The sequence below is a fragment of the Canis lupus genome, chromosome 24 (genome assembly GCF_003254725.2).
Source record: "Canis lupus dingo isolate Sandy chromosome 24, ASM325472v2, whole genome shotgun sequence".
In the NCBI taxonomy this organism is placed as follows: domain Eukaryota; kingdom Metazoa; phylum Chordata; class Mammalia; order Carnivora; family Canidae; genus Canis; species Canis lupus.
In genome coordinates this window covers 5,644,185-5,670,727 of record NC_064266.1, presented here as the reverse complement: position 1 = coordinate 5,670,727, position 26,543 = coordinate 5,644,185, and the positions used below count along the sequence as shown (strand labels likewise).

General features: G+C 43.2%; 1 protein-coding gene across 1 annotated transcript in view; it reads left to right on the top strand.

Annotated features, from left to right (window-relative positions):
• The window catches only part of PCSK2 (proprotein convertase subtilisin/kexin type 2), a 256,303-nt gene that overhangs the window by 226,587 nt on the left and 3,173 nt on the right, over positions 1-26,543 (top strand). The window contains exons 9-11 of the mRNA XM_025469250.3: positions 9,814-10,029; positions 11,592-11,692; positions 17,998-18,225. Of these exons, the coding sequence (XP_025325035.1) occupies positions 9,814-10,029; positions 11,592-11,692; positions 17,998-18,225 (545 nt within the window). The remainder of the gene's footprint in view (positions 1-9,813; positions 10,030-11,591; positions 11,693-17,997; positions 18,226-26,543) is intronic.

Genomic DNA, 26,543 nt, shown 5'->3' with positions numbered 1-26,543 from the left:
TTATAAAGGATTTTTATTTTCCTCTTCAGGGTCTATATTTCAATTATTCTACAATAAATACAATTTTTGCAATAAAAAATGCAATAAATTTTTTTAAAAGTATGTCAATGTTGTATTAAAATGTCAAGATGAGTGGAGAAAAAAAAATTAGTATAACTGAGTGTTTAGGAAGAGGCAAGCTATTGTCTCCCTAGTATCTCCAGGGAGGTAATACCAGTGGATCAGGGCCTAGTCTGGTCATTCACCCAGATCACTATGCTTTGATCAGCAGGAAGGACTAACTCGCTTGGGCTCCATACTTCTCAAAGTGGGATTCTCATCTCCTGTCACCAGCAGGTGACATGCTGGGTGGGGGCACACAGAGCCACATCACCAGTGTCTGGCCAGAGCTTTACTATAGCTGACAGTAAGCAATTTGTGACATTATTTTTATATTATGGACGAAATACAAAATCTACATGAACTTTTAAGAAATTAGGGGTGAGGGGGTAATGTCAGCATAATGGCAGTGTGAATCATTTCCTTTGTTTCTCCCCTTAATTTACAAGTAGGGAATCCATAACCCAGTAGGGGTTCTTTGCATAGCACACCAGGACTCCAGAGAGAAAGAATCCTACATCTGTGTATCTGAAGGTGGGTGGATTGGACCTTGTGGCTGAGGCAAAAACAAGAGAGCTGCAGCAGAACCGGGGGAACAGCAGCAGTGGTGCCTGTAACCCCAGCAACCCTGGCAGTGGCTGTGGCTCCAGAGACAGTGGTATCCCCAGTAACCCTGGGCAGCAGCAGCAGCACCTATGATCCCAGGACACCTGGCCAGTGCACCAGCAACCTTGGCAACCTCAGCACTGGTAATGACACCTGTGCCCATGCCCAAGTAACTCTGACAGTCTCAATGACCCCTCCAGAAGAGCAGGTGGAGGGTGGAACATGTATGTTCCCAATACAGCCATAAAGTGCTTAAAAAAAGAGGAAACAAAACAAAACAAAATTGTGCTATGTTGCCACCTGCTGGAAAACAAAAGAATGGCCTCTACATCACAACCTGTTGAATTGTTAAACTCAAAGTGAACAAAATTTACCTATATAACAAAGATATTCAGTACTTCAAAGGCACCAGCAGAGGTACATGTCAAACACCACGACAAATCACAGTAATACGGTATCACCAAAAGACAATGATGGTCTCCAAGCAGCCAGTCTCCAAGTCACCAATTAGGAGCTAACTGATAGAGAACTCAAAGTAGCTGTTATGAAGAAACTCAGCAATCTCCAAGAAGACTCAGAAAAGCAATTTAATGAGCTCAGGAATAAAATTAATGAACTGAAGGAGTGGTTGGCCAAAAAGATTGAAATTCCAGAGGTGAAGAACTCAGCACATAAGATGAAGAATGCATTAAAAAGTATAGGAGATAGAGCAGATCAGATGGAAAAGAGAATAGGCGAGCTAGAAAATAGAAATCTAGAAATGATTCAAGTGGAAGAAAGAGAACTAAGATTTTTAAGAAGAAACCCTGCAAGAGCTATCAGACTCCACTAGGCAGACCAACATAAAAATAATGGGTACAGCAGGAGAGAAGGAGAGGGGGGCAGAGGATTATTTAAAGAAACAATAGCTGAAAGCTTCCCAAACCTAAGGAAAGAACCAGACAAAGCAAATAAGTCCACAAAGCTAATAGGTCACCTTACTATCTGAATGCTGGAAGACCCTTTTCAAGACACATTATCATGAAGCTGTCAAAAATTGATGATAAAGACTCCTAATGTCATCCAGGAGGGAAAAAAATGTTACCTGCAGAGGAACCCTCATTGGATTATCAGCAGATTTCTTCAACAGAAACTCTACAGGCCAGGAGAGAGTGAAATGTCATATTTAAAGTATTGAAAGATAAAAATTTCCAGCTGAGAATACTCTATCCTGCAAAGTGACCCTTCAGATATAAAGGAGAAAAGCAAACAAAAGCTGAGGCAGTTTACCACCACTGGACCTGCCTTACAAAAAAATGTTGAAAGAAGCTCCTCTACCTAAAATGAAAAGAAAAAATACCCCAAATTTTTACTAAAGTGATAGAGAAAATTATAGAGTCAAAATTATAATCCTATTTTAGAATAGGGTGTTAAATGATTATAGTATAAGTTTATAAGAGAAAAGCATTAAAAATAAATATCGCTACTACAATTTGGCAATAAACTCACAGCATAAAAAGAGCTAATTTGTGACAACAAAAGCATAAAAGGGGGGAAGAAAATGCCAGAACCTGTATAGTCAAATGAAGGTAATTTGCTATCAGAAAAAAGGACTATTTTATCTATGAGATATTTTATACAAACCTCATGGGAACTACAGAACAAAATCTAGAGCAAAGATAAAACATTTAAAAAGGCGGTGAGACTGAACAAATTGTCATAGAAAACCACCAACCTAAAAAGTAAATAAACCAAGAAAAAGAAACAATGGAGATACAAACCAATCTGAAAACAAAAGATAAAATGGCAATAGTAAGTCTTCATATATCAATAATCACCTTAAATATAAGTGGATTGAACTCACCAATCAAAAGGAACAGAGTGGATGAATTAAAACAAAGACCCAACTGTGTGCTGCCTTTGGGAGACTCTTCTCAGCTTCAAACACAAACATAGACTCAAAAGTGAAGGGGCAGAGGATGATACTCCAAGAAATGGTAGCCAGAAGAAAGTGGGTGTAGACACATTTACACCAGACAAAATAAATTTCAAGCCAAAATTGGTAAAAGAGACAAAACAGGTCATTATATAATTATGATAAAGGAATCAATACAGATCTTCCACCACTTACAATGGCTACAGCCTGATAAACCCATCACAAGTTAAAAATATAAGTTAAAAATGCATTTAATGCATCTAACCTACCAAACATAATAGCATAGCCTACCTTAAATGTGCTTACAACACTTGTATTAACCTACGGTTGGACAAAATCATCTAACACAAAGCCTATTTTATAATAGAGTTGAATATCTCAGGTAATTTATTGAATACTGTCCTGAAAGTGAATAACAAAATGATTATATGGGTACAGAATGGTTTTAAGTGTATCAATTGTTTACCTTCCTGATCACATTGCTATTGGGAACTGCAGCTTGCTGCTGCTTCTGCTGCTTACCTTCATGAGACAGTACCATACTGCATTATCACTAGGCTGGGAAAAGATTAAAAACTGAAAATTCAGGCAGCCCAGGTGGCTCAGCAGTTTAGCGCCACCTTCAGCCCAGGGCATGATCCTGGAGACCTGGGATCGAGTCCTGAGTCAGGCTCCCTGCATGGAGACGGCTTCTCCCTCTGCCTGTGTCTCTGCCTCTCTCTCTCTCTCTCTCTCTGTCTCTCATGAATAAATAAATAAAATCTTTAAAAAAACTCTGAAAATTCAAAGCATGGTTTCTACTGAATGAGTATAATTTTTGTACCATCATAAAGTTGAAAAACTAAGCCAATCCATCATAAGTCGGGACCCTCTGTATATCAAGAAGATATACAATTATAAATACATACACTCCCAATATCTGAGCACCAAAATGTATTATACAAATACTAACAAATCTTAAGGAAGAAATATACAACAATACAATAACAGTAGGGGGACTTCAATATCTCACTATCAGCAACAGAATGATTGTGCAGACAGAAAATTAATAAGGAAAGATTGAACTTGAACACACCTTAAACAAATGGACCCAACAGACATATATAGAAACTTTCCATCCAGCAACAGAATGCACATTCTTAAGTGCGTATGAACATTCTCCAGGATCGATGATATTATAGGCCACAGAACTAATCTTAGCAAATTGAAGAGACTGAAATCATATCAACTATCTTCTCTGACCACAATGACACAAAATTAGAAGTCAACCAGAGGAAAGTGAGTAGATTCAAGTATGTGGAAACTAAACAGCATGTTTCTAAAAAAAATAATAATAATGGGTCAAAGAAAAAATCAAAAGGAAAATTATCTTGAAACATATTAAAATGAAAATCCATCATCTCAAATTTTGTGTGCTGCAGCAAAAGCAGTTCTAAGAGGAAAGCTTATAGCAATAAACACATATATTAAGAATAAGAAAAATCTCAAACAACCTAACTATATACCTCAAGGAACTAGAAAAAAAAGGAACTAGTCAAGCCCAAAGATAGCAGAAGAAAGGATATAGTAAAAATAAGAGCAAAAATAAATGAAATAAAGATCAGAAAAAAATAGGAAGTATCAACAGAACTAAAAACTGGTATTTTGAAAAGATAAACAAGTTTAACAGCTAGACTAATTCTTTAGCTAGACTAAGAAAAAAAAGAGAAGACTCAAAATTTGAAGTGAAACAGGAGCAATAACAATGAATACCACAGAAATATGGAAAATTGCAAAAGACTACTACAAATAGTTATATGCTAACAAATTATATAACCTGGAACAAATGGATACATTTATAGTAACACACAACACTCCTACAATGAATCAGGAAGAAACAGAAAATCTGAACAGATCAATAATGAATCAAGAGATTGAGTCAATAATTTTAAAAATTCCCAACATGGAAAAGTTCAGGGCCAGATGGCTTCACTGGTTAATCCCACCAAACAGTTAAGGAGTAATTAGCACCAATCTTCCTCAAAGTCTTCCAAAATTTTGAGAAGAGGAAACATCTCCAAATTCATTCTATGAAGCCAGCATTACCTTGATAGCAAAACCAGATAAGGATACCACAAGAAAAGAAAACTATAAACCAATATCCCTGATGAATATAGATGCAAGTATTCACAACAAAATATTAACAAATTGAATTCAAGAATACATGAAAAGCATTACACACCATGATCAAGTGGGATTTACCCTTGAGATGCAAGAGTGGTTCAATATATGCAAATCAATAAATATAACTCATCACATCAATAAAATGAAAGATAAAACCCAAATGATATCTAAATAGATAACTGAAAAGGCATTCGACAAAATACAGTATCATTTCATGATAAAGATCCTTAATAGATTGGATATAGAAGGAACATATCTCAACATAATAAAGGCAATATACAACAAAACTACAGCTAACATTATATTCAATGGAGACAATTTGAAAGGGTTTCCTCTGAGACCAGGAACAAGGTAAAGTTGCCTATTCAATATAGTACTGGAAACCTTAGCTACAGCAATGGGGTAAGACAAAGAAATAAAAAGCATCCAAATTAAGAAGAAAGAAGTAAAATTTTTGTTATTTGATGATGATATGATCTTATATAGAGAAAATCCCAAAGAGTCAATCAAACTTCTGGAATTAATCAATAATTTCAGTCAAGTAACAGGTTAGAAAATCAACTTACAGAAATCAGTGGCACTCCTTCACACTAAAACAAATTGCTGGAAAGAGAAATAAAGAAAACTACCCCAGTCAAATAGCATCAAAAACAATAAAATACTTAGGAATAAACTTAAGGAAGTGAAAGATCTATACAATGTATGCTATAAGACTTTGTGCAAAGAAATTGAAGACACAAATGGAAAAGCATCTGATGTTTGTGGATCAGAAGAATAAATATTGTTAATATGGCCATACTACCCAAAATCATCTACAGATTCAATGCAACCCCATCAAAATACCAAAGAAATAATCCTAAAGGGCAGCCCTGGTGGCGCAGCAGTTTAGCGCTGCCTGCAGCCCAGGGTGTGATTCTGGAGACCCTGGATCGAGTCCCACGTCGGGCTCTCTGCATGGAGCCTGCTTCTCCCTCTGCCTGTGTCTCTGCCTCTCTCTCTCTCTCTCTGTCTCTATGAATAAATAAATAAAATCTTAAAAAAAAAAAAGAAAGAAAGAAAGAATCCTAAAAATTGTCTGGAAACACAAAAGCCTTGAATAACCTAGGCAATCCTGAGAAGAAAGAACAAACCTAGAGATATCACACTTCTTGATTTTAAAGAAAGAATACTACACAGACATATTAATAAAAACAGTATAAAAACAAAAATAGACACATAGACCAATCAGAATAAAGAACACAGAATTAAATTCTAGCATATAAGGTCAACTGATATTCAACCAGGAAGCCAAGAACACCTAATGGAAAGATAATTTCTTCAATAAATGGTCCCAGGAAAACTGAAGAAACACATGCTAAACAATGAAACTGGACCATTATCCCACACTATTCACAAAAATTAACTTAAAATGGATCAAAGACTTAAAACAAAAACAAAAAACAGAGTACAATGGTGGTAACCAGGGGATGGAATGGGGGCTGAGACTCATGGTGTTTAAGGGTACAAACTTGTAACAAGTAGTAAAGAAGCCACAGAGATCCAATGCACACACAGTATAGTGGATATAGATAATAATATTGCACTCGAATGATGGAATGTGATCAATATTGCTTCAATGGCAGTCATATTACAACATATAACTGTATCAAAGTAATACGCTGTACATCTTAAGTTTATAAAATGTGATGTCAAATTTATTAAGTAATAATAATAAATAAATTTGGGGCTTGTGAGAGGCTGCTTTAGGCTATGCCCTTAAAACCAGCAAGGTCCAACTCACTGCCCTTTGCCATTAGGTAGTACATGCATATGAAACTTCCTGCTAGATGCTAGTCATGAGCACCAAAAATGTCTCCAACAGTGCCCCACACACCCTGGAGCACCAGGTCACCCTAGGTGAAAAACTCATTACATGAAAACTTTCGAGAGACACTAAACTCCCACTAAACCCCCAGGAAACCCCTGATTCAAAGACAGAATTCAAAGTGGAGCTGCACCATGTATTTTACTTTGTCTAAATGCACTTGCCTTCTTAAAAAAGTAGAAGGGAGAGAAGGGCATTCCAATGTAAAGGTGCGGCGAGTCCGACTGCCATTCTATTATGTGAGCATGTGCTACTAAACACGTGGTGGGAGGGTGCCAGCAGACAGCCCACCCTTGAGGGCCCAGCTCCCCTGAGGGGTGCAGACTCCTGCACCATCTGCTCCTGTGTCTCTGGGTGAGCCTCCCATACCCCAGCTGGTCTTCGGTTCTCCTTTACCACCTGTTCTCTGGATAAAAATTCCTCTCTGGAACTGTCCAGTATGGCAATACTTGCCTGACAGAACTTTGATTGATACAGTGTATTTATTGGGATGTTGAATTTGTAAGTTAACTTGGGGACAATGGACATCTCTGTGATGCTTTCTTTCTATATAAGAACATAATGGGTTAAATCTTCCTTTCGGTCAATGTGTCTGTCCATTGGGTCTTCATCTGTGTCCCTCCATAGAATTTCAAAGTCTTATTTAGTTCTTAGCTCTTTTTTTTCTTTTTTTAGTTTCTTGAGTTTCTAAGTATTTTACCCTTCATGTGGCTAACAAAATGGTGCTGCATGTCAGATTGCTTTAAGGATTAACCTGCAGTTATATGTAAAGTACTTAGAGCAGTCCCTGGCATACAATGAGTGCCATGGTAATGCTTTTTCTGATTATCGTCTTAGTTTCTTCCATTGCATTCTTCAACTGATTATTGTTGGAATATGACTCATAGTTGTTTGGTTGCGGTTTTTGCCCAGCTCCTGTTCAGTAGAAGCTGGAAGCAGAACTGGACCTTGGGGCATCATTTTAACAGGAAAATGAGGCATGCCAAAACAGCCAATCCCATATGGTGATGAGAGGCAGAGCTCTCAGTTCTCTATACATGCTCTTTTCCCAAGCATCTGTCCCCAGACTATTTGATGCTGATATCCAGTCATTAGAAGCATGGATGTAACTATTACTACCTCATATAAACGCACATACACACATCTCTTTGGAAAACAAAGCTTGGGATCCCTGGGTGGCGCAGCGGTTTGGCGCCTGCCTTTGGCCCAGGGCGCGATCCTGGAGACTCGGGATCGAATCCCACGTCGGGCTCTCGGTGCATGGAGCCTGCTTCTCCCTCTGCCTGTGTCTCTGCCTCTCTCTCTCTGTGTGTGTGTGTGTGACTATCCTAAATAAATAAAAAAAAAATAAAAAAAAAAAGGAAAACAAAGCTTAATATTCCTAGGAATCCCAGTATCCTTGTGTATCCATGAGCTAGGCTACATGCCCTAAAACTCAGTAATTTAAAATAACCACCATTTACACCCTGATCATGGGTCTCTGGGTCAGCTGGGTTGTTCTGCCAATCTGGGGCAGCCTCAGCTCTTCCCACCTGGTCTCGCTCATGCATCTCTGGTCAGCTGGAGGGTGAACTACAGATTGGCTGGTCTGGGGCGCCTTCCTTCACACGTCTGCTGGCTCTCGACTGTCAGCTAGGGCAGTGAATGTGACTGGGCTACGTCTCTCATCAGCCAGAAGGCCAACTCAGGTTTGCCCCATGGTGCAACAGAACAGAGAGAACAGATACAGAGCTCCTTGAGACCTATGCTTGGGCCTGACAGCAGCACTACTTTCTATCACTTTCTCTTGGACAAACCAAAGACAGGAAGCCAGACTTAAGGGGTGGAAAATAGACCCTTCCTCTTGGTGGGCAGGACTGCAAAGTCATATTGTAGAAAGGGCATGAATACGGAGAATCCTGGAGTCCAAATCACCTCCCACACACCTGACTCCATGGTGACAACGCTTCTGGTGCTGATTCCTTAATTTAGCAAAAGTTGCTTTGTCTCACTAGCAGCCCAACTGTGGATTGAGTCAGGGGAAATTCCACATTTGGTGGCTTCACGCATTTACCCTGATTCACACTTCTTTCACTTTCATTGGGTGCCACTTCTTGACACTGAGCCCAAATCTGAGTCTGTTGGAGAGTGCGATCCCCGGCACCAAGCTGTAAGGATGACACACTTCCCTCTCTGTCCTGGTTTCAGAAAGCTGGTTAAAATGTCATATAACATAGTGTTTAAAAGAATTCTAGGGCTGCCGGGGTGGCTTAGTCAGTTAAGAGTCTGACTCTCGGGATCCCTGGGTGGCGCAGTGGTTTGGCGCCTGCCTTTGGCCCAGGGCGCGATCCTGGAGACCCGGGATCGAATCCCACATCGGGCTCCCGGTGCATGGAGCCTGCTTCTCCCTCTGCCTATGTCTCTGCCTCTCTCTCTTTCTCTCTCTGTGACTATCATAAATAAAAAAAAAAAAAAAGAGTCTGACTCTTGATTTCGGCTCAAGTCATGATCTCAGGGTCCTGAGATCAAGTCCTGGTGGGCTCTGCCCTGAGAGTCAGGCCTGCTTGGGATTCTCCCCACCTCCTTCTTCTGCCCCTCCCTCTCCCAAAAAAGAAGTCTAGCATAATCCAGTCAGGTAAATGCGTGTGTACACCTGTGCACATATATACATATGATTTGCTTGATTTGTATATTTTGAAGTAAAACGTGTATTTTAAACTTGAATTATCTACATATGTATGTAACTATACATACAAAAGGTATGTAACTATATATAAAAAACTAAAGACATATCTAAGTATCTTTTACATCCTATAAAGCTAAGTATAAACATGTATGCACACTTACATTCTCGCTGAAAAATGTCTGAAAGGAGGAACAAGAATTGGGCAATAATGATTACGAGTAAGAAGGGTTTTTCTTTAATTTTCCGTTCCGTATACTTTGATTTCTTACATGAGGATGTACTACCTCCAAAGCTTTTTAAAAGCAGTTTGCTTATTAATTTTAAGGTGATTCTGCTAGCTTTTCTTACTGTGTTACCCCCAGCTCAAATAATACATTCTGGTAACTTCGTATATTGAATCCTCCCGGACACAAGCAGGAGACTCCTGGGGCCCCGCGGGCGGGGTGTGGCCCTCGGGGCAGCGGCGCGGGGCCTCCAGCTCTCTCCCGTCCCCCCCCCCAGGGCCGCGGCGGCAAAGGCAGCATCTACGTGTGGGCCTCTGGGGACGGTGGCAGCTACGACGACTGCAACTGTGACGGCTACGCCTCCAGCATGTGGACCATCTCCATCAACTCGGCCATCAACGATGGCAGGACCGCCCTCTACGACGAGAGCTGCTCCTCCACCTTGGCCTCCACCTTCAGCAACGGGAGGAAGAGGAACCCCGAGGCCGGCGTGGTGAGTGCGGTCCCCCCACCCCGCCCTTGGTGATGCGGTGGAGTGTTCCTGCGCTGCGTGACATCATGCACAGGCACTGGGTGACATCATGCGCCACCACCGGTGACGTCACGGGAGGAAGGGGCTCTCCTCTCCTGCCCTCCAAGAATCAGCACCTGTTTTGAGGTTCCAGAGATCCACTGTCTTCCAGGCCTGATAATGCTTTGTTATAAGGTAGAGCCATGCAATGTGCAGGTTGGGAGCAAGGACTGTGATCCCTTTGCAACTCATTTTCCATAGATTGTCTTTCTTGTTTATTGTTTTGCATTGCAAATAGTGATGAACTCTGATGATCAAAAACTTGCCCCAGCACACCGCTTATAAAGACAGCTAATATTAAGAACTGGGGCATCACACCATCGCGCCATCTGAGCCAAGAGCCCATGCATTCACTATAGTTAAAAAAAAAATAGCATCCCTAGATGGACTTTTCTAGGGCCATAAGCCCTCTGGGCACACACACCTGTATTTTTTCAAGGTAAGAATGGTAGTTTTCATCTTGTTTTAAAATATGTTCATAATTGAGAAAACAAAAAGGTTAAGAATCCCAGACTTCGATTATTTATTGTGTTTTTCTGAGTAGCTTTTCCTTCCTGGACAGCTTGATAACATGGTGAATTTTCCAAGCCCCTTTAAAATATGCATCTGGAGACCATAAGGAACCTTTTTGGATCTCTTCTTCTCTCTGGGTATTTCACTCACATATCACCTTTTCCTCAGACCTCCAAGCCTGGGATTTGGTAGGTGGCTGATAGTCCTACTGAGCTTCATCTTGATTGGCCACCCACCTCAGCTGGGGCTTCCCGGGGGAGGACAGGAAGTCAGCACACAATCATCATTACCAACCTGTGCTCCAGTCCCAGATTCCTGCCTGGACTCTGCCTTGGCAAGCTGGCCTGGCTCTCGTGTGAGCCAAGAGATCCCTTTACCTAAAAGGGACACAGATGTTACCTTGGCTCCCTGAGCCCGAGTATCTCTCCATGAGATATAGAGAAACATTGTTTTTAATGGCCTGCTTTTCTAGGCAAACTTTGGCTGAGCGTGTTTATTCTTCCCTTTTTGGGAACGCCAGCCTTGTCTTTGCGAAGGGAAAAAAATGATGCAATGGTGGGTATTCCAAACCAATCCCAGTGCAATAGTACTCACCGCTGTCTTGACCTGGTGATACTATTGACTTGTCACTTTCCACCTATTGGTTTTCCTGTCAGGACCCAGGAAATAAATGTCTCTCTAGTCTCTGGAATAACTACAAATATGTTCCTCTGAACAATTAATTGACTTGTTTTTATCTTGTGAGCACTATAATTGATTGTTCCTTTTTGCATGGGCTACTAAGAAGCTCAAATAAAATTTATGGCAAGGTAGAAAGATGGATGCTAAGCTTATCATTACCTTCGTTTTTCTCTTTTTTCAAAACAAGGCAGAGTTTAAATGAAAGAAACAGATAATTCTCTGCTTCCTATTGTTTTGGGATTGAGAGTGGAGTGACTTATTCACTCATTATTGAACATCTTCCCTTCCAGGCAACCACAGATTTGTATGGCAACTGCACCCTGAGGCATTCTGGGACATCTGCAGCTGCCCCCGAGGCAGCTGGAGTGTTTGCACTGGCTTTAGAGGCTAAGTATGTTTCCATCTTGGGGCTGAGGGTAGACTAACATGTGTCTCTCCACCCAATACGAGGGGTCCATGGAGGCAAAAGTGGGCATGAGAGCCTGTAATGGTCAGGGTCGGTGAACTGTGATGGTCATTTCTAAATGAATCATGGGCCCCAAATGATACATGCGCACACACGTGCACACACACACACACACACACACACTCCACAAATAACATCCCCAGGAGAGTACAGTACTAAATAGGGACACATAGATATTTCTTTCTTTTTTTTTTTTTTAATTTTTTTTATTTATTTATGATAGTCACAGAGGGAGAGAGAGAGAGAGAGAGAGAGAGAGAGAGAGAGAGAGAGGCAGAGACCTAGGCAGAGGGAGAAGCAGGCTCCATGCACCGGGAGCCTGACGTGGGATTCGATCCCGGGTCTCCAGGATCGTGCCCTGGGCCAAAGGCAGGTGCCAAACCGCTGCGCCACCCAGGGATCCCTAGATATTTCTTTCTTTGTGAAAACCATCCTATTACCTCTCTGGATCCTTTGGCTATTTTACTCCAAAAATACAATTAGCTAAATTAAGGAAAGCTACTGCCAAACTGATATCCAGCAAGCTATTTCAGAACCTGTGGCAATCAGGGTGCTCCCACTCAAGATTTGTTAACTTATAAGGTGAACTCACTTTTAGCAAAACCACACAGTGTAGACCAGGAATTGGACTTTACTGAGAAACCTTCCCAGCTGCGGGTGAGAGGAGGCTGTCCTCTCTGTTCTCATGATCCCATGGAGAGGCCACATACTGCCTAGACACACCTTGAATTTGATCCTTAGCAGAGACTCCTGTCCACCTGCAGCTCTGTCTTTGGAGTGCAAGCCAGAGGCTGGCTCTGGGTTTGAGGAATGAGCATGTGGGCTTCCGGCATCCGCCCTTTTGGTTGGAGGGCGAATGCCCATGCTGCAGGGAGCTGTTCAAGAACACAGCACCAACAGCTTCTGAGAAGTTGGATTCAGGCTCCCAGGGAAGGGGAGTTGAGTTCCCATCTTTGCCAGCTGTTGCTGGGCAACCGGAGCTCCTAGCATCCGTCTCCAGGCAGCCCTACTTGTCTCTTTCCATATATATACTGTGTTTCCTGACTTCCCAAGGAGGTAAGAGTTGATTCCTAGATAGGAAAGGACTTTGAAAGATTTTCTAGTCCAACACTCTGTTTTTAAGCAGAAAAGGCATAATTATCCTCCTTTTACAGATAAGGCCCCAAATTGTGAGTGACTCTCTTTTTGGACCAGGCCGAACTTTGATTCTTCCAACAAAAGTCAAGTGGAAAACTTAGGATTCCAGGAGACACTGGTTGAAGTGTTTCTCTTAAGTGCAGAGATTAAAACTCCCATCATATGTGCATTTCCTGAAGATAAAACTGTTTATCTCCAGGCCTGTTGGGCTCTGGTGTCAGAGCTGGCTTGGCTAGGGGCAGACAGCAGGAGCCAGCTGCCTGCTGCTGAGCCTTGCAAGAGAACAGGGAGCCAGAAGTGATCCAGAACAGAGAAGGGGGTTCTGGTCACCCTTTAAATCTAAAAGGGTAGATAGACCTTGACTCAAAGTCTCCTTGCATTTTTGGCAAGCAAGAAGTCAGTTGCCCAGGCCTCTATGCACACAAAGGGACCGTCTAAATTAACCAAAGTAATAGAGCAAGGCTGCTGGATCTCTGAACAGGTTCATGGGCTCTGCACCAATTATTCACCATTCTTTGACACACACCTGCAAGATAGCCTTACAGAAAAAAAGTCACAATGAGGGCATGCTTTGTTTTGGAATGGTGGTCATGATTTAAATTCTCCATTGCCATAAGGAGGGAAAAAGTGATACTTAGCAATAGCGGTTCAAGCCCATCATTGAAGCTAGTCCTGAAATTCCTCAGAACACCAACTGCCTGAGGTTGGGTACACACTCAGAGACAAAAGCCGGTGCGAGCAGTTTATTAGAAAAGGGCTCTTAGGAAAAACCAGGCTAAAGTAGAGAAAGCAGGTTAAGGATGGGGAAAAATCCAAGTAAGGATGCAGCTCGATCCCATGGGGAGCTGGAGTGTAAATGCCTCAGAATGTGTTGTACCTCAAGGCAAGGATTCTGGGCCGCTGTGTTCTGGTGCTGGTCAGTCACTGGCTAAGAGCTATGCCCGGGAAGTAAACTCCCAAGGCACCTCTGGCTTTCTGCACCTGTGGGTAGAGCGGCTCCAGTAGCCAGCAGTTAGAACAGCAGCCAAGGATGAGAACAAAATAGCCCTAAGAAAGAATTCAGAAGGAGGAGGAGGAAAGCCACTCCATGAACAGTTCTTACAGCTCATCTCTCTTTATCACGAGACAAGACAACTGGGAGTCCTTGGTGACATACGACAGCAGTCGAGGGCTGCTTGCCACTCAGAGGTCCAATTAGAAAGCTTTTCCAAAGCAGTTGGAATGCAATAAACAAATTACTCTGTGTAAATGTATGCCCATCAGGACCATGAAAGAGGAACAACGGCCCCCAGGACTCCAGGGGAGAAAAGGGAAGCCATTATTTTTATGTCCCACCCAGTCACTACCCTCATAAAGTGCTTTTCTGCCAAATGCTTGAAAATAGCTTTTTGAGTCACAGGGAATATTACTCACATTTCCCAGTGTGATCAACATAAAAAAGATTTCAAATGATTTCTTTGAAGTGGGGAATGGGGGTGGAGAAGGTAGGGACGAGGTCGGTGACTGCCACCTTCATATATTTTTGCATTCTCCTTATGAGCCAGGGCTTTCTGTGTGGTTCTAGGGGGCTGAACTAGGTTTGAGAGGTCGGTCATAGAGAGGCAACGTTCTGGCTTGAGAGAACCATCAGTAAAGTGGCCCACATGTTGGACTAGAATAATGTTTCCAAAACTGACCTTTTGGGAGATGGATTTTTTTTTTCATGTATACTCTTTATTAAAATATAAGAGACAGAGAGAAAAGTGCACAAATATTAGATACAGCACAATGACTTCTTACAAAGTTAACAGATCCCTGTAACTGGCACCCAAATCAAGAAACAGACCATTACTTAAGTACCAGATGTACTCTTTGCTTAATATTATGTCTTAGAGATTCCCCCATACTGTTGAGTGTGGTTATAAGTCCGTTCATACCATTGTGAATTACTCCACTGTATAAATGAATCCTTGGGCTGTTTCCAGTTTGGAGCTATTATGAATAATATTGCTATGAACAGTCTTACACATGTCTTTTGGTGAACATTTGGATGCTTTTCTGTTGGGTGTGTACTAGGGAGTCAGAATGCTGTGTCATGGGGTATATATGTGTGCAGTTCTCATAGATACCCCCAAATAGTTTCTCAAGGCAGCCATTGACACTCCCTCTGGCAGTGTGAGTTACAGTTGTTCTAAGTCCTTGTCAACACTTGGTATTGCCAGTCTTCCACACTTTAGCCATTTTTATGAATTCAATGGAATTGTATTATAGTTTTAATTTGCATTTCCCTGATAACTGGTGAAGTTGAGCACTGGGGAGGTGGAGTTTTGAAAATAATAGAATCTCACATCTTAGATAAGAATATAAATCTCTGGGGATGGATGGTCCAGGAATCTTTCCTTTCAAGCTATATCCCAGGGACTCCAGGCCTGGGCATCCAGTAAAGCAAGAGCTCTATAAATCTATGAATCAGGATACTGTTGTATGGCAGGTCAGTATCCGGACTCTGCCCCTGACTAGGTCCAGATTGGAAACAAAATCCAAATAACAATAGCTAAACTGAGATAGGATTTTATTTTTTGTCACGTGAAAGATAATATAGAGGTTGGGAGCCCAGGGCTACCATAGGGGTACCACTGGGATTTGGAGGATCCAGCTCTTTCTAGATTTCTGCTCCTCTACCTGCATGTTCCCTAGATGCCACGGGAGCTCTACCATCATGTTTACATTTCAGAAAGGAAAACAGGAAGAGCAAAGGGAAAAAGAAATCCACCAGCTGAGTCAGACTTGCTTAAAGGTTTTTAAAAAAAGCCCCACCCAGTAGCTTTTGCTTATTTCTCATTGACCACAACCCTCACGTGATCACCGCAGAGTACAAAGGAGGCTGGGAAATGTAGCTTTGGAGCTGATAATATTGCTGTTCTGAATAAAATTCTTACTAGGGAAGAGGGAGGATAGTTATGAGAGAGACAAGAGCTATATCTTCCAGCATCTAAGTGGGTGATCGATCATTCACCTCTCCTGGATCTCTGTTGTCTTATCTTAAAAATATGGAAAGGACACCGAGGCAGGACTCTACTTTTGTCACCAGTCCCCACATGATTCTGATACAGGCAGCTTGAGGATCACAGTCTGAAGCCCCCTGGCTGGGATAATGCAGGGGCTCCACTGTGGTTTTCTTGGCGTAGAGAACTCCCTCATCATGGCAGCCCTCCCTTTTAAAATATTGAGTTGTCTGTCTGTCCCTCTGGACAGTAGGCTCTGAGAGAGCAGGGACCTTCCTAAGGTGTGCCTACAACTAGCACAGTGCCTGGAGCTGATCTACACTTTGTGACCCTTCATGGAATCACTTCATTATGCAGTACCTTTCCATACATCTGTGCCTTATTTTACCAAAGCCTCAAACCAATGTGCTGAAATTTTATCAAATGAATTACATTGTTCCTAGTCTTTTGAATTATTTGACTTCCAAAAAGAACCATAGAGCAACATTTTTCCAACTTTTTGATTTGAAATAAATTTGTGTTCCAACCCAACACCACACACACACAAACACACGCACACACACAAACACATACCCACATAGTTTCATGAAAAACTTTCCTATATTACATGCAATCCACACTGTTATTCTTTTCTGTTCCATTCTGTTCATTTTTTAATGATAGTCCCATTCATTAAATCACTGGTTCTCAAGTTTAACTGTCTGGCTACTAGAATGACCTGAGAAGTGTTCACAATTTCCAAAGCTTGGGTCCTGCTCCCAGAGATTCTGACTTAATTGGTCTAAGATGTAGCCTAAGCAATGGGATTTTAAATGTCCTCACCAGAAGGTTTTAATGTGCAACCCAGGTAGATATCTATGCAATAAGTTGATTTCCTGGCCTACAAATGGGTCTGAGTTGCATTTTGAACAATGCAGACAATGAGTGATATTAGACACTGATTTCCAAAGTAGCAGCACCTACAAGCAGATTTGTTTATTCACTGAACAAACAGTGTACCAAGGGCTGCTGTCCTGGGCACTAGGGATACAAGTATGCTGAAGACACCATCTCTGCCATTGAAGAAATGTCAGCCTCATTTTCACAAATGGAACACCTCCATGCAGCCAACAGTCAGGTCAAGAAACACTGCCAGCATCCAGAAGCTCCGTTGTGTCCCCATCCAATCCCCCACCCCAAGACTAACCACTAACCTGACTGTTAACAGCACAGATTAGTTGGGTCTGTTACTTATTTTATTATTTTTTAAGATTTTACTTATTTATTCATGAGAGACACAGAGAGAAAGAAAGAGAGAGGCAGAGACACAGGCAGAGGGAGAAGCAGGCTCCATGCAGGGAGCTTGATGTAGGACTCAATCCTGGGTCTCCAGGATCAGGCCCTGGGCTGAAGGTGGCGCTAAACCACTGAGCCACCCAGGCTGCCCAAAACAAATGGAGTAATACAGTAAGTTCTGTGTCTGGCTTCTTTTAGTTGACATTGTGTTAGCGAGATTCATCCTTATTATTCAGAGTAGCTATAGTTTATTCATTCTCATTGTAGGACAGTATTTCATGTCCTGCAAATACATCTTAATTAGTTTATTCATTTTATTGTGGATGGGCACTTGGGAGCTTTGTAGTTAGGGCCTATGAACATTCCAGTACACATATCAGATGGATATATCCACATATTTTTATTGGATGCATACCCAGGAACAGAACTTCTGGGCCATAGCTTAGGTATTTGGACAACATGAGAAGATACAGCCAAACAGTTTTCCAAAATGTGTGCAGTAATTTATATTCCCATCTGCAAAGTATGTGAGTTCCAGTTGCTTCACATCTTTGCCAACACTTAGTATTGTCAGTTTTTTTCATTTCAGCGATTCCAGTGTATGTTAGAACATGCACTTGGAGCAAATTTATTTGAGTAAGAAAGGCAAGATTTTTAAATGTATGTGTATAATGGCTCTGAACGGTGCATGGAAATCCTCCCTTGACTTGGGAGTTCATAGATGTTCCAAAATCCTACAAGGGGTCTATGTCTTATCTTAATCATTGTGTCTCTCTCCCACCTTATGTCCTTCCCCTTCCCCTGTTCTCGAATCTCTCTGCCTCTGGTATCCAGCCTGGGTCTGACCTGGAGAGACATGCAGCATCTGACTGTGCTCACCTCTAAAAGGAATCAGCTTCACGACGAGGTTCATCAATGGCGGAGGAATGGGGTTGGCCTGGAGTTTAACCATCTCTTTGGTTACGGGGTCCTTGATGCGGGCGCCATGGTGAAAATGGCTAAAGACTGGAAAACCGTGCCTGAGAGATTCCACTGTGTGGGAGGCTCCGTGCAGGACCCTGAGTAAGTGCATATGGAAAACATCCCAGAGAGGGGGCCATGGCCTGGGCAACAATATCAGATTCCCTCTCTGTCGGCTTGTTATGCACTGGATTTCAGTCAGGGACAACCATCTTCCAAGCAGAGCTGGAGAGCTGCACAACTCCAGGCGGCTCCGTGTACATAAAAAACAATTAGAGGACTCGTCACCCCTGCTGTTACTTGTGATCCTTTACTACTTCAATGGCTTGCACCATTATTTTTGAGTGTACAAGTCAACCAGTGTAACCAGGTCCAGATCAGTAAACAGATCATATCATGGCCAATATCCCAGAAGCACTCTTGTGCCCCCTTCCATCATCATCTCCCCAAGAGTAACCACTATCCTTCTAACTCCATAGATTATTTTGCCTGTTTTATACTTAATACAAATGGAATCAGACACTACCTTCTCCTATATTCTTAGCTCAGAATGCTTTAACCATGTTTAGTGTGTACTGGCAGTTCATTTATTCTTGTTGTTAAATAATGTTCTGTTGTGTGACTATAGCACAATTTATTTATTTGTTCTACTTGTGAAGCAACATAAGGACTTGATGCTGAGTGAGATTGGATAGTGATTTGGAGGGATTGGAGTGAGGAGTTCCCTATACAGAAACTACCATGCTGGTGACCTGCATTTACTTCTGTTTTAACTTCCCATCACAGCAAGAGGATTGGACATTGAGCACCCCTTTTTATTTAATTTCTCTCCTCGTTGATTCATCAGTAAGACAAAAATAGCAATTCTTATCATTAGTATTTTCAATTGAGCTATTCTTTACATACAATGAAATGCACAGAGCTTAAATGTTTTCTTTGAGTTTTCATGTATACATCTGGGTAACCACCACCTGGTCAAATGATGGAACATTCCATTACCCCAGAAAGATTCCTCATGCCCCCTTCTAGTTAGTTAATCCCCACATCCCATAAAGAACCACTGTTTTCATTCCTGCTCCTATAGATTAGCTTTACCACTTCTTGGACTTTAACTAGAATCACCAATATGGGGGTGTCCAGTTTCTCTGACTCATAATTATGTTTATGAGATCCATCCAAGTTCTTGTGTGTAATAGTAGCTCATTCACTCTCATTGTTGTATGTTTTTCCATTCTAAGAATACACCAGTGCTTATGTTATTTAAATAATGATAAAATCCATCTCTCTAACCCCCCATCCCAGCCTCATCTCTGTTGGTCATTTGAGCTTAGCCAGAGTCTTACTCTCATGCTGCATCCTCCCTCTCCATTTGCCCTTAGTCCTGGATCCTCTGTAATCAGGTACACAGATCTAGATTCCAATCTTGATTTCACCAAACTGGACAATACTTTTGACCTCCCTGACCTCTCTTTTAGTAATTCTCAACCTTTGTGCCCCTTTGGCAGTACAGGTGAAGTCTGTGGACCCCATCTCAGTAGACAGTTTTTAGATGCACTAGATAAAATACATAGGACTATGAAGGAAGCCAATGACACTAAAAAAGCAGGTATAAAAATTTGTTGAAAAACAAATTTGTGATGAAGTAATATATGTCCTTTCTCTTATAAACACATTACATAAAAAGCTCCTAGTGTCTAGCCTAATGGCCATGATCATTTCAGAGCAGAGATGTTAACCAAAATATTCCTTCGGGATACTGTCAGTAATTGTAATGGGATGTGAACATTTCTGGGCTCTTGGATGACAAACTCTGAGGAAGTGCTGATACTGCTCTGGCATGTGGCCTGCATTCTGAATTAAAGGAGAAGCTGTTTCCCTCATAAGTTAGTGAAAATTAATATGTAGGGGGGTCTCTTCCATCTAAACTCTTCGGCCAATTCAGTTCTCTTCTTATGTCCCCAAAGCAAAAGCCTCTTCTCTTTCCTCATCAGTAAAATGGAGCTAATAACTTTTTCCTTCCTAGGCTGCCTTGAGACCTTAATAAGACAGCAAACATAAAGCTGGCATGTAGTAGGCGGTCAACAAATGTAACTTTGTCATTCCCTCTCCTCCATGTTTGTAGATACTCCTGGTTCATGCCTGTGGGAAACTGAAAGATACTAATCTCCTGGAATTTTGAATACCGTTATTCCTTGATCCCTACATGAATTCCAAGTTTTGTGTCCTTGGGACCTACACTCTCCTCCCAGTATCTCCACCAGTGTTGGGCCAGCAACCTCATTGTTTGCTCGCCAGGCTTCCAGAAAGTGGCACCAAGTGGATGTCGCAGAGTGACATGCATTTTCTGTGGATCAGCCCATGATCTCATAAGCAGAGCGCCCATCAGCATTAGGTGGAAAAGTAAAGCTCAGAGCAAGGCCTTTCTCTAATAACTTTTAAAAAACAGTGCTACATAAGCCCCACTTAATATGCCATAAAAAACAGCTGCTCTGTCGCATTCCTGTCAGTCTTCCCCAGGCTGCCACGTACCTACATCATTTCTGTTTATCCTTGTCCCCCTCTGCCTGGTAAGACAGGCTTTACCCCAGCCCAGACGAGCTGGTTGACTTGGCCAAGGTCACAGAGGCTGTAAGCGTGAAAGAAGGAATTAGCTTTTATTGGGCACCTCCTATGTGCCGTGCGCTTTACATCTGTCTAAGCTTCCTAGCCAGCCAGACTCGTTGAAGGTGTGCCTTACCTCACATAGGCAGGGTATGAATATTGGGCAGGATGAATAGCAACATGGCCCCATGCTGTGTCTCAGGGACAAGTGCCTCCTAGGTGGCTGGTGTGAAGCCTTCTACAAAAACAGTGTATCTCATCCTTGTAAGTCCAGGAGGTATGTACGATAATTGTCACTCTTAACAGAGGAGGAAGCTGAGATACAGAAAGCACCAGAAATTGCTCACAATTACAAAGGCCAGACCAGGGCTTCAAACAAAGCCCATCTGAATGACATTGGCTTTAGGGAGCTCCCATTGTGCCCTTAGGCCCTACATTAGGTGCTGCATCAAACAGCCTTGCTGTCAGCTGGGCAGTGTCGTTACACCCAAGAAGAGGCTCAGAGAGGATAAGGGCATGCCAGAGAACAGCTAGCTATTCAGCAGGCAAATGGGGATTTGAACCCAGGCACTCTGATGCCAGCACTCCACTGCTTGAGGGGCCTCTCAGTGTATTTCAGTGATCTCCCATTAGAAGAGGTGAGGCTCAGCGCATACAAGAAGAATCTGGGGGCTTCCTTCGTAAGACCTTCCCTGGGGACTCTGAAAGACCCAGCTGGTCGGTGGGCCCACTCTCCAAACTCCATAACTGCTGTCCTGGAGACCCTGTCACTGCCAGAGTCCACAAACAGGGTGATCGAACAGAGACAAGACTGGGAACCACTGTCCAAATGTGCAAGGGAATGATAAATCCAAAATAAACATTCAATGGATAATTGACAGCTGTACTGCCTGCGCTAGAATTCAAAACAATTCTTTGTATGATTTGGAAGGACGGGAGACCTGGTAGCACAGTGGAGACGTTCTCTATCTGAGTGTCCACTACCATAGCTTGTGGCTAGGGAGTGCTAGAAATGTGGCTCATCTGACCGAACTTTAGTTTATTTAAGTTCCAGTAGCCACTTGTGGCCAGTGGCTGCCATCTTGGACAGCCCAGCTGTGATTTCTGATAGTTACACCATCACAGGAAGGATACTCAATAATGCAAACAGAACAGGAAGTATAAATTAAATAACAACTCCCTGAAAGGGCATCTAGAAGTCAAGCCTGAAGGAGAGCTGGGCCAGCCCATTTCAGTCTGTGCCTCCCCCAGTACCCCTTTGTGCTCGCACCCCTACACAGATAGCAGCCCCAGGGGCTCTGTGAGGTGGCCCTGGGACAAGGCAGGCACAGTTGTGTCACCTACCAGGAGCTGCTCTCGGACAGTCACCAGGCTACACTCTTCTCCCACAGGAGGTCAGCTGGCTATTCTCATCTCCAGGTTAGAAAACAGGAGACTCAGGGAAATGAAGGAAATTGTTCTGGTTCCCAGAACCAGCCCCGCCAACATCTGCCAAACCCTGGGCCTGGAACCTCCTTTCCTTGTTACAAAGAGAGAAAGATTTACAGAAAGGGACTTGGCAAGAGGGGAAGATTTATGGTGTTTGCTCCTCTACAGAAGCTCAGGCAGCAGCAGGTAGGGGCCAACCCATCACTCACAGGCCTGCCACAGAAGCATCAGCCACAGTCAGCCACACACCAGCTCCATCCATAATTAACAGAAAGGTGGTAACAGTTGCAGTGTTCAGGGGAACAATCGGCTTAGTCAAGGGAAATGTTGATGACAGACCTTATCTTCTGAAGCCGCTCTACACAAGGATGGACACTTCATGATCCTCAAGCTCTGTGCATTTGGGAGGTGGGGGCAGGGAGGAGAGCAAAACCAAGAACATAGGCTGTGATGAAAGACCGTTTCTCTCTCAGTTTCTGAGTACATGTAACATCCTGTCATAATCCCCATAAATGTTGAATCTGGAGCCAAGAAGTCCATCATGTTATAGTCAGGGCATGTGAGGCCCAGCAGCTCACAACTAGCCAGGAACTTTAGCCAATATCAGCAGCCTGACTTTCAATGAAAGGAACAGGGAAGCTATTTCAGCAGTGGCCAGAATTGGGCCCCCCATGGGGACAAGACTCTCTGGTCTATCTGGTTCACTGGTGCAATCCCCAGAGCCTCTATCAGCACCCAGCACCCAGTAGTCACAGGGTAGGTATTTTCTGAATGCGGGAATGTTTGGCCAGCAGCACCTAGGTACAAGGAAGATGGCCAAGGGGTGGCAGGAGGACCAGCTGACCAGCCAGGAGGCTTGTGGACGGAGGCCAACCTTGTTGGAAGGACTCTGTGTCCCCTGTGCCTCCTGTGCACCCTCAAGTGCCCCACCCCTGAATTTGTTCTCAGAAACAAGCCAATGAGCTCTAGGGCAGGTGTGCTTATTGCAGAATTCAGGGGCTGGTACAGGCTACCATTAGGGCAGCACGCAGGCCACTGTGCAGAGAAGGCCCTTGTCACCACGAATCACACTCCCAAGTGGCCAGGTTAGAGGCATCAACAACCACTTGCTGTGACATGCAGGGTGAGTGCCAACTGTCAGGGTTATGGGTTTCCTCGGCATAATCTTCCCAGAGAAGCAGTCAATTTGAAAAGCAATTTTCTAAAGCAACTTTATCAGCAGAGTCAGTGAAGGGTGCTCAACTAAAATAAGAAGGAAAAATACAACTGGCCCTGAGTGTCTACACAGAACCAGCCATGTGCAGTGAGCAGAGCAAAGCCAGGCCTGCTCACCAGCCGGGGGCGGCCACATGACCCTCGAGTGCTGAAGCACAGCATGAGGTGTTCAGCACAGACTGTCCCCATCCTCCCCTGCACCCAAGAGAGCTGTTCGCTCGGCGCCATTGAGGCGGTGGCAAACTGAATTTTAAGTGAATTTGGAAGTAGATGGTAAAGTCTGATGGGAATGCCAGATGCAGCACCGTAGGGCGTTGAGGGTGTGCCTGGTGTCCAACCAGTTGTGCGACCATGGACAGGTCACTGCCAAGCTGCGGATTGTCCTGCATGAGTTAGTACCCACCTGCCACTATTACCTGGGAAAGGGAAAACATCACAGTCCCCACCTCTTGAGTGTTCTTCTATGACTGCCACAGAGTAGACTTTTTCAACCCTCAAGAAAGGGTGGCCATTATGAACACTACTGTTATCATTCTAATAAGATGACTGTAGCATCATAAATTATTTTTATCATACAGTTGAGGACTCAAAACACAGGTAGCATTCCAGAGGGCCCCCCTGGGAAGCAGTGCTGATTCCTAGGCAGGAGGCAATTGACCACTTTTTTGCAACAATATGCAGTAAAGATATAAGCCATCCTCGGGTCCCCAAGTTTGTCTTTTATGAGACTTGAACATGAGGCTTCCGTACATATTCTCTCAAAGTTCAGAGAATAGCTCAGACCTCTTGATGGATACCTCATTTTTGAAGCAAATGAGTTCCAGAATATGGATCCAAGCAGAGTCACTTTGGTTCCACAAACAACCATCTCCTATTTCAACCTTTTTCAGAGAGTAAGTGCACGTGTGCACGCACACCAGGGGGTGGTGGCCCAAGGGGGCAGAGGGTGAGGGAAAGAGAGAATCTCAAGCAGGTTCCACACCCAGTGCAGAGCCAGACATGGGGCTCGATCTCACAACCTTGAGATCATGACCTGAGCTGAAATCAAAAGTTGGACACTTAACTGACTAAGCCAACAGGTGCCTCCTATTTCAGCCTTATAAATTGCCTTTTTCTGAGTACATCAGGAATTGCTTTTCCTTTAAAATAAGGGTGGATTGGATTCCTTTTCTTCTTCTAAACACAAAATATGGACACTGTAGGAAAATCAGAAAATACAAGTGAGCAAAAAAAAAAAAAAAAAAAGGAAGTAATAAGAAACACCTGGCAGATACTGTTCCTCCATTCTCCTAACGCCATGGTGCGGAGAAGCCTACCTCCGGAGAGGAGGAGTGACATTATTTCTCTTCCAAGACTCATCTGGAATTCACCCAAGGCTTTGAGTTTCATTTTAAAGTGACTTAACGTTCCAGGAAGAATCCACTGCTCTCTCTCAGGGGCCTACCCCCCCATGCATTCTAAGGGCAGTTCACATGGCAGGGCAGCGATGGCAAGTTCTGCAAATGGGCTGTACCTCCATGGCACTAAACAAGCAGGACTCCCCAGGGGCGGTTGGGATGGCCTCCAACCCCTGCACACACCCCAACCTCAAGGCTGGTGGGGAAGTTGTGGGTGTGTTTGTGCCCACTCTAGTCTGTCTTCTGCTTTCCAGGTAAGGACAAAATGCCAGTCATTTCTCAGCCTCCTCCATCCCTGCCTCTAGCCCTCTCACAGATATACTCCCGTGTCCCTGAGGCTGAGCAACGGGCAGCCTGTGTTCTAGTTTCCTCTTCTAAGGGGGTGGCTGAGAGTCATTAGTTGAAACTCAAAGCAGCTGTGGAGGGAATCTGGATGAAAGACTGTACCTACGGAAGCCCCCGTAGCCACGGTGTGCATGAAGGTTGTCTTAGGTTTGGTCCCAAACGGATTTCTCTCCTATCATGAGATCATCTCAGCCCTGGAATCACTTCCTATATGAAGGACATCGTTGTTCATTTTTGGAAACCCCATTGCATGTGAGCTGTGGATCTGATTCCCAGCTACTGTGGCCATCCTGTCTCTGGTTCTCAGCCAATTGAAGAAATATTTCCTGTTTTCCCCCAGGAAGGCAAGGTCACTTGTCTGCCAGTTTCCACGAATTGACTTGTAAATGGACTGTCACTTGGTGAATTCCATGCATAAGTGGCCTGGGTGCAAATGGGGACAGAAAAATGAAATTTTTTTTAGAACCCAGCTTGTGTTTTGAATCTTGGTGATAATAGGGACAATTGCATTTGACAAATGATTAGTGATGCTTTGTAATATCTAGAATAACTATTACTCAGGGTAACAGCTTTCAGTTGTTGACTTGTGAATTTGCTTCTTGAGTTTTTCAAGGTTGCCTGACCTGAACGATAGGAAAGGGGATCAAACGCAACACAGGACTCAGAGCCAGAGTTTCTGCCTGCTGTGGGCTCTGCCATCATCCTCTGCTCTCTCCAACTGTGCTTCTTGGAGAGAGTTCCAGAGTCCCTGAGTCTCAGCTCTGAGAGGAAAGCCTCTGGACCTGCCTGTTTGTCTGTGTAAAATCTCAGTAGTAGAATATGGCATTTCACTGCTACTTGAGGTCTGAACATTCTAGAAGCCTCCAGCAAGGTGGCCAGAAAACCTGCATAACAGGATCCACAGTTTTCCCAGCTCACAGCTTTTCCTAGAGCCTGTGAGCCATGACAAAAATGGAATGTGCTTACAATAGAAGACCAAGAAATTTTCTAATTGTGGTGGTACTTTCCGGTTCAAATTGAACATATGCCAATAATTTATATCTGTGCTATCCAATATAGAAGCAACTAGCCACAGATGGCTATTTAATAGGATTAAATACATTTAAATTAATTATTAAAATTAAATTTAATTAAAAACTCAGTTCCCCACACTCATCATGTTTCAAATGCTCAATAGCCACACATTGCTAGTGCCTACTGTATTGGACAGTACAGATACAGAACATTTCTGTCATTGGAGTGTTGTCCCAAGATTGTGAATCTGAGAAACTACCAAGGAGCCGACACCGATGCAAACACACGAGGGTTTATTTACAAGCTCGAGCTTGGGTCCAAGTATACCCGACACAGTGGAGCAGGGACTTGGACCCCGAGGTGGGTTTCAGCTTAGTTTTAAGGGCTGGTTTAGGGGACCTCCAGAAGAGGTGGAGCAAT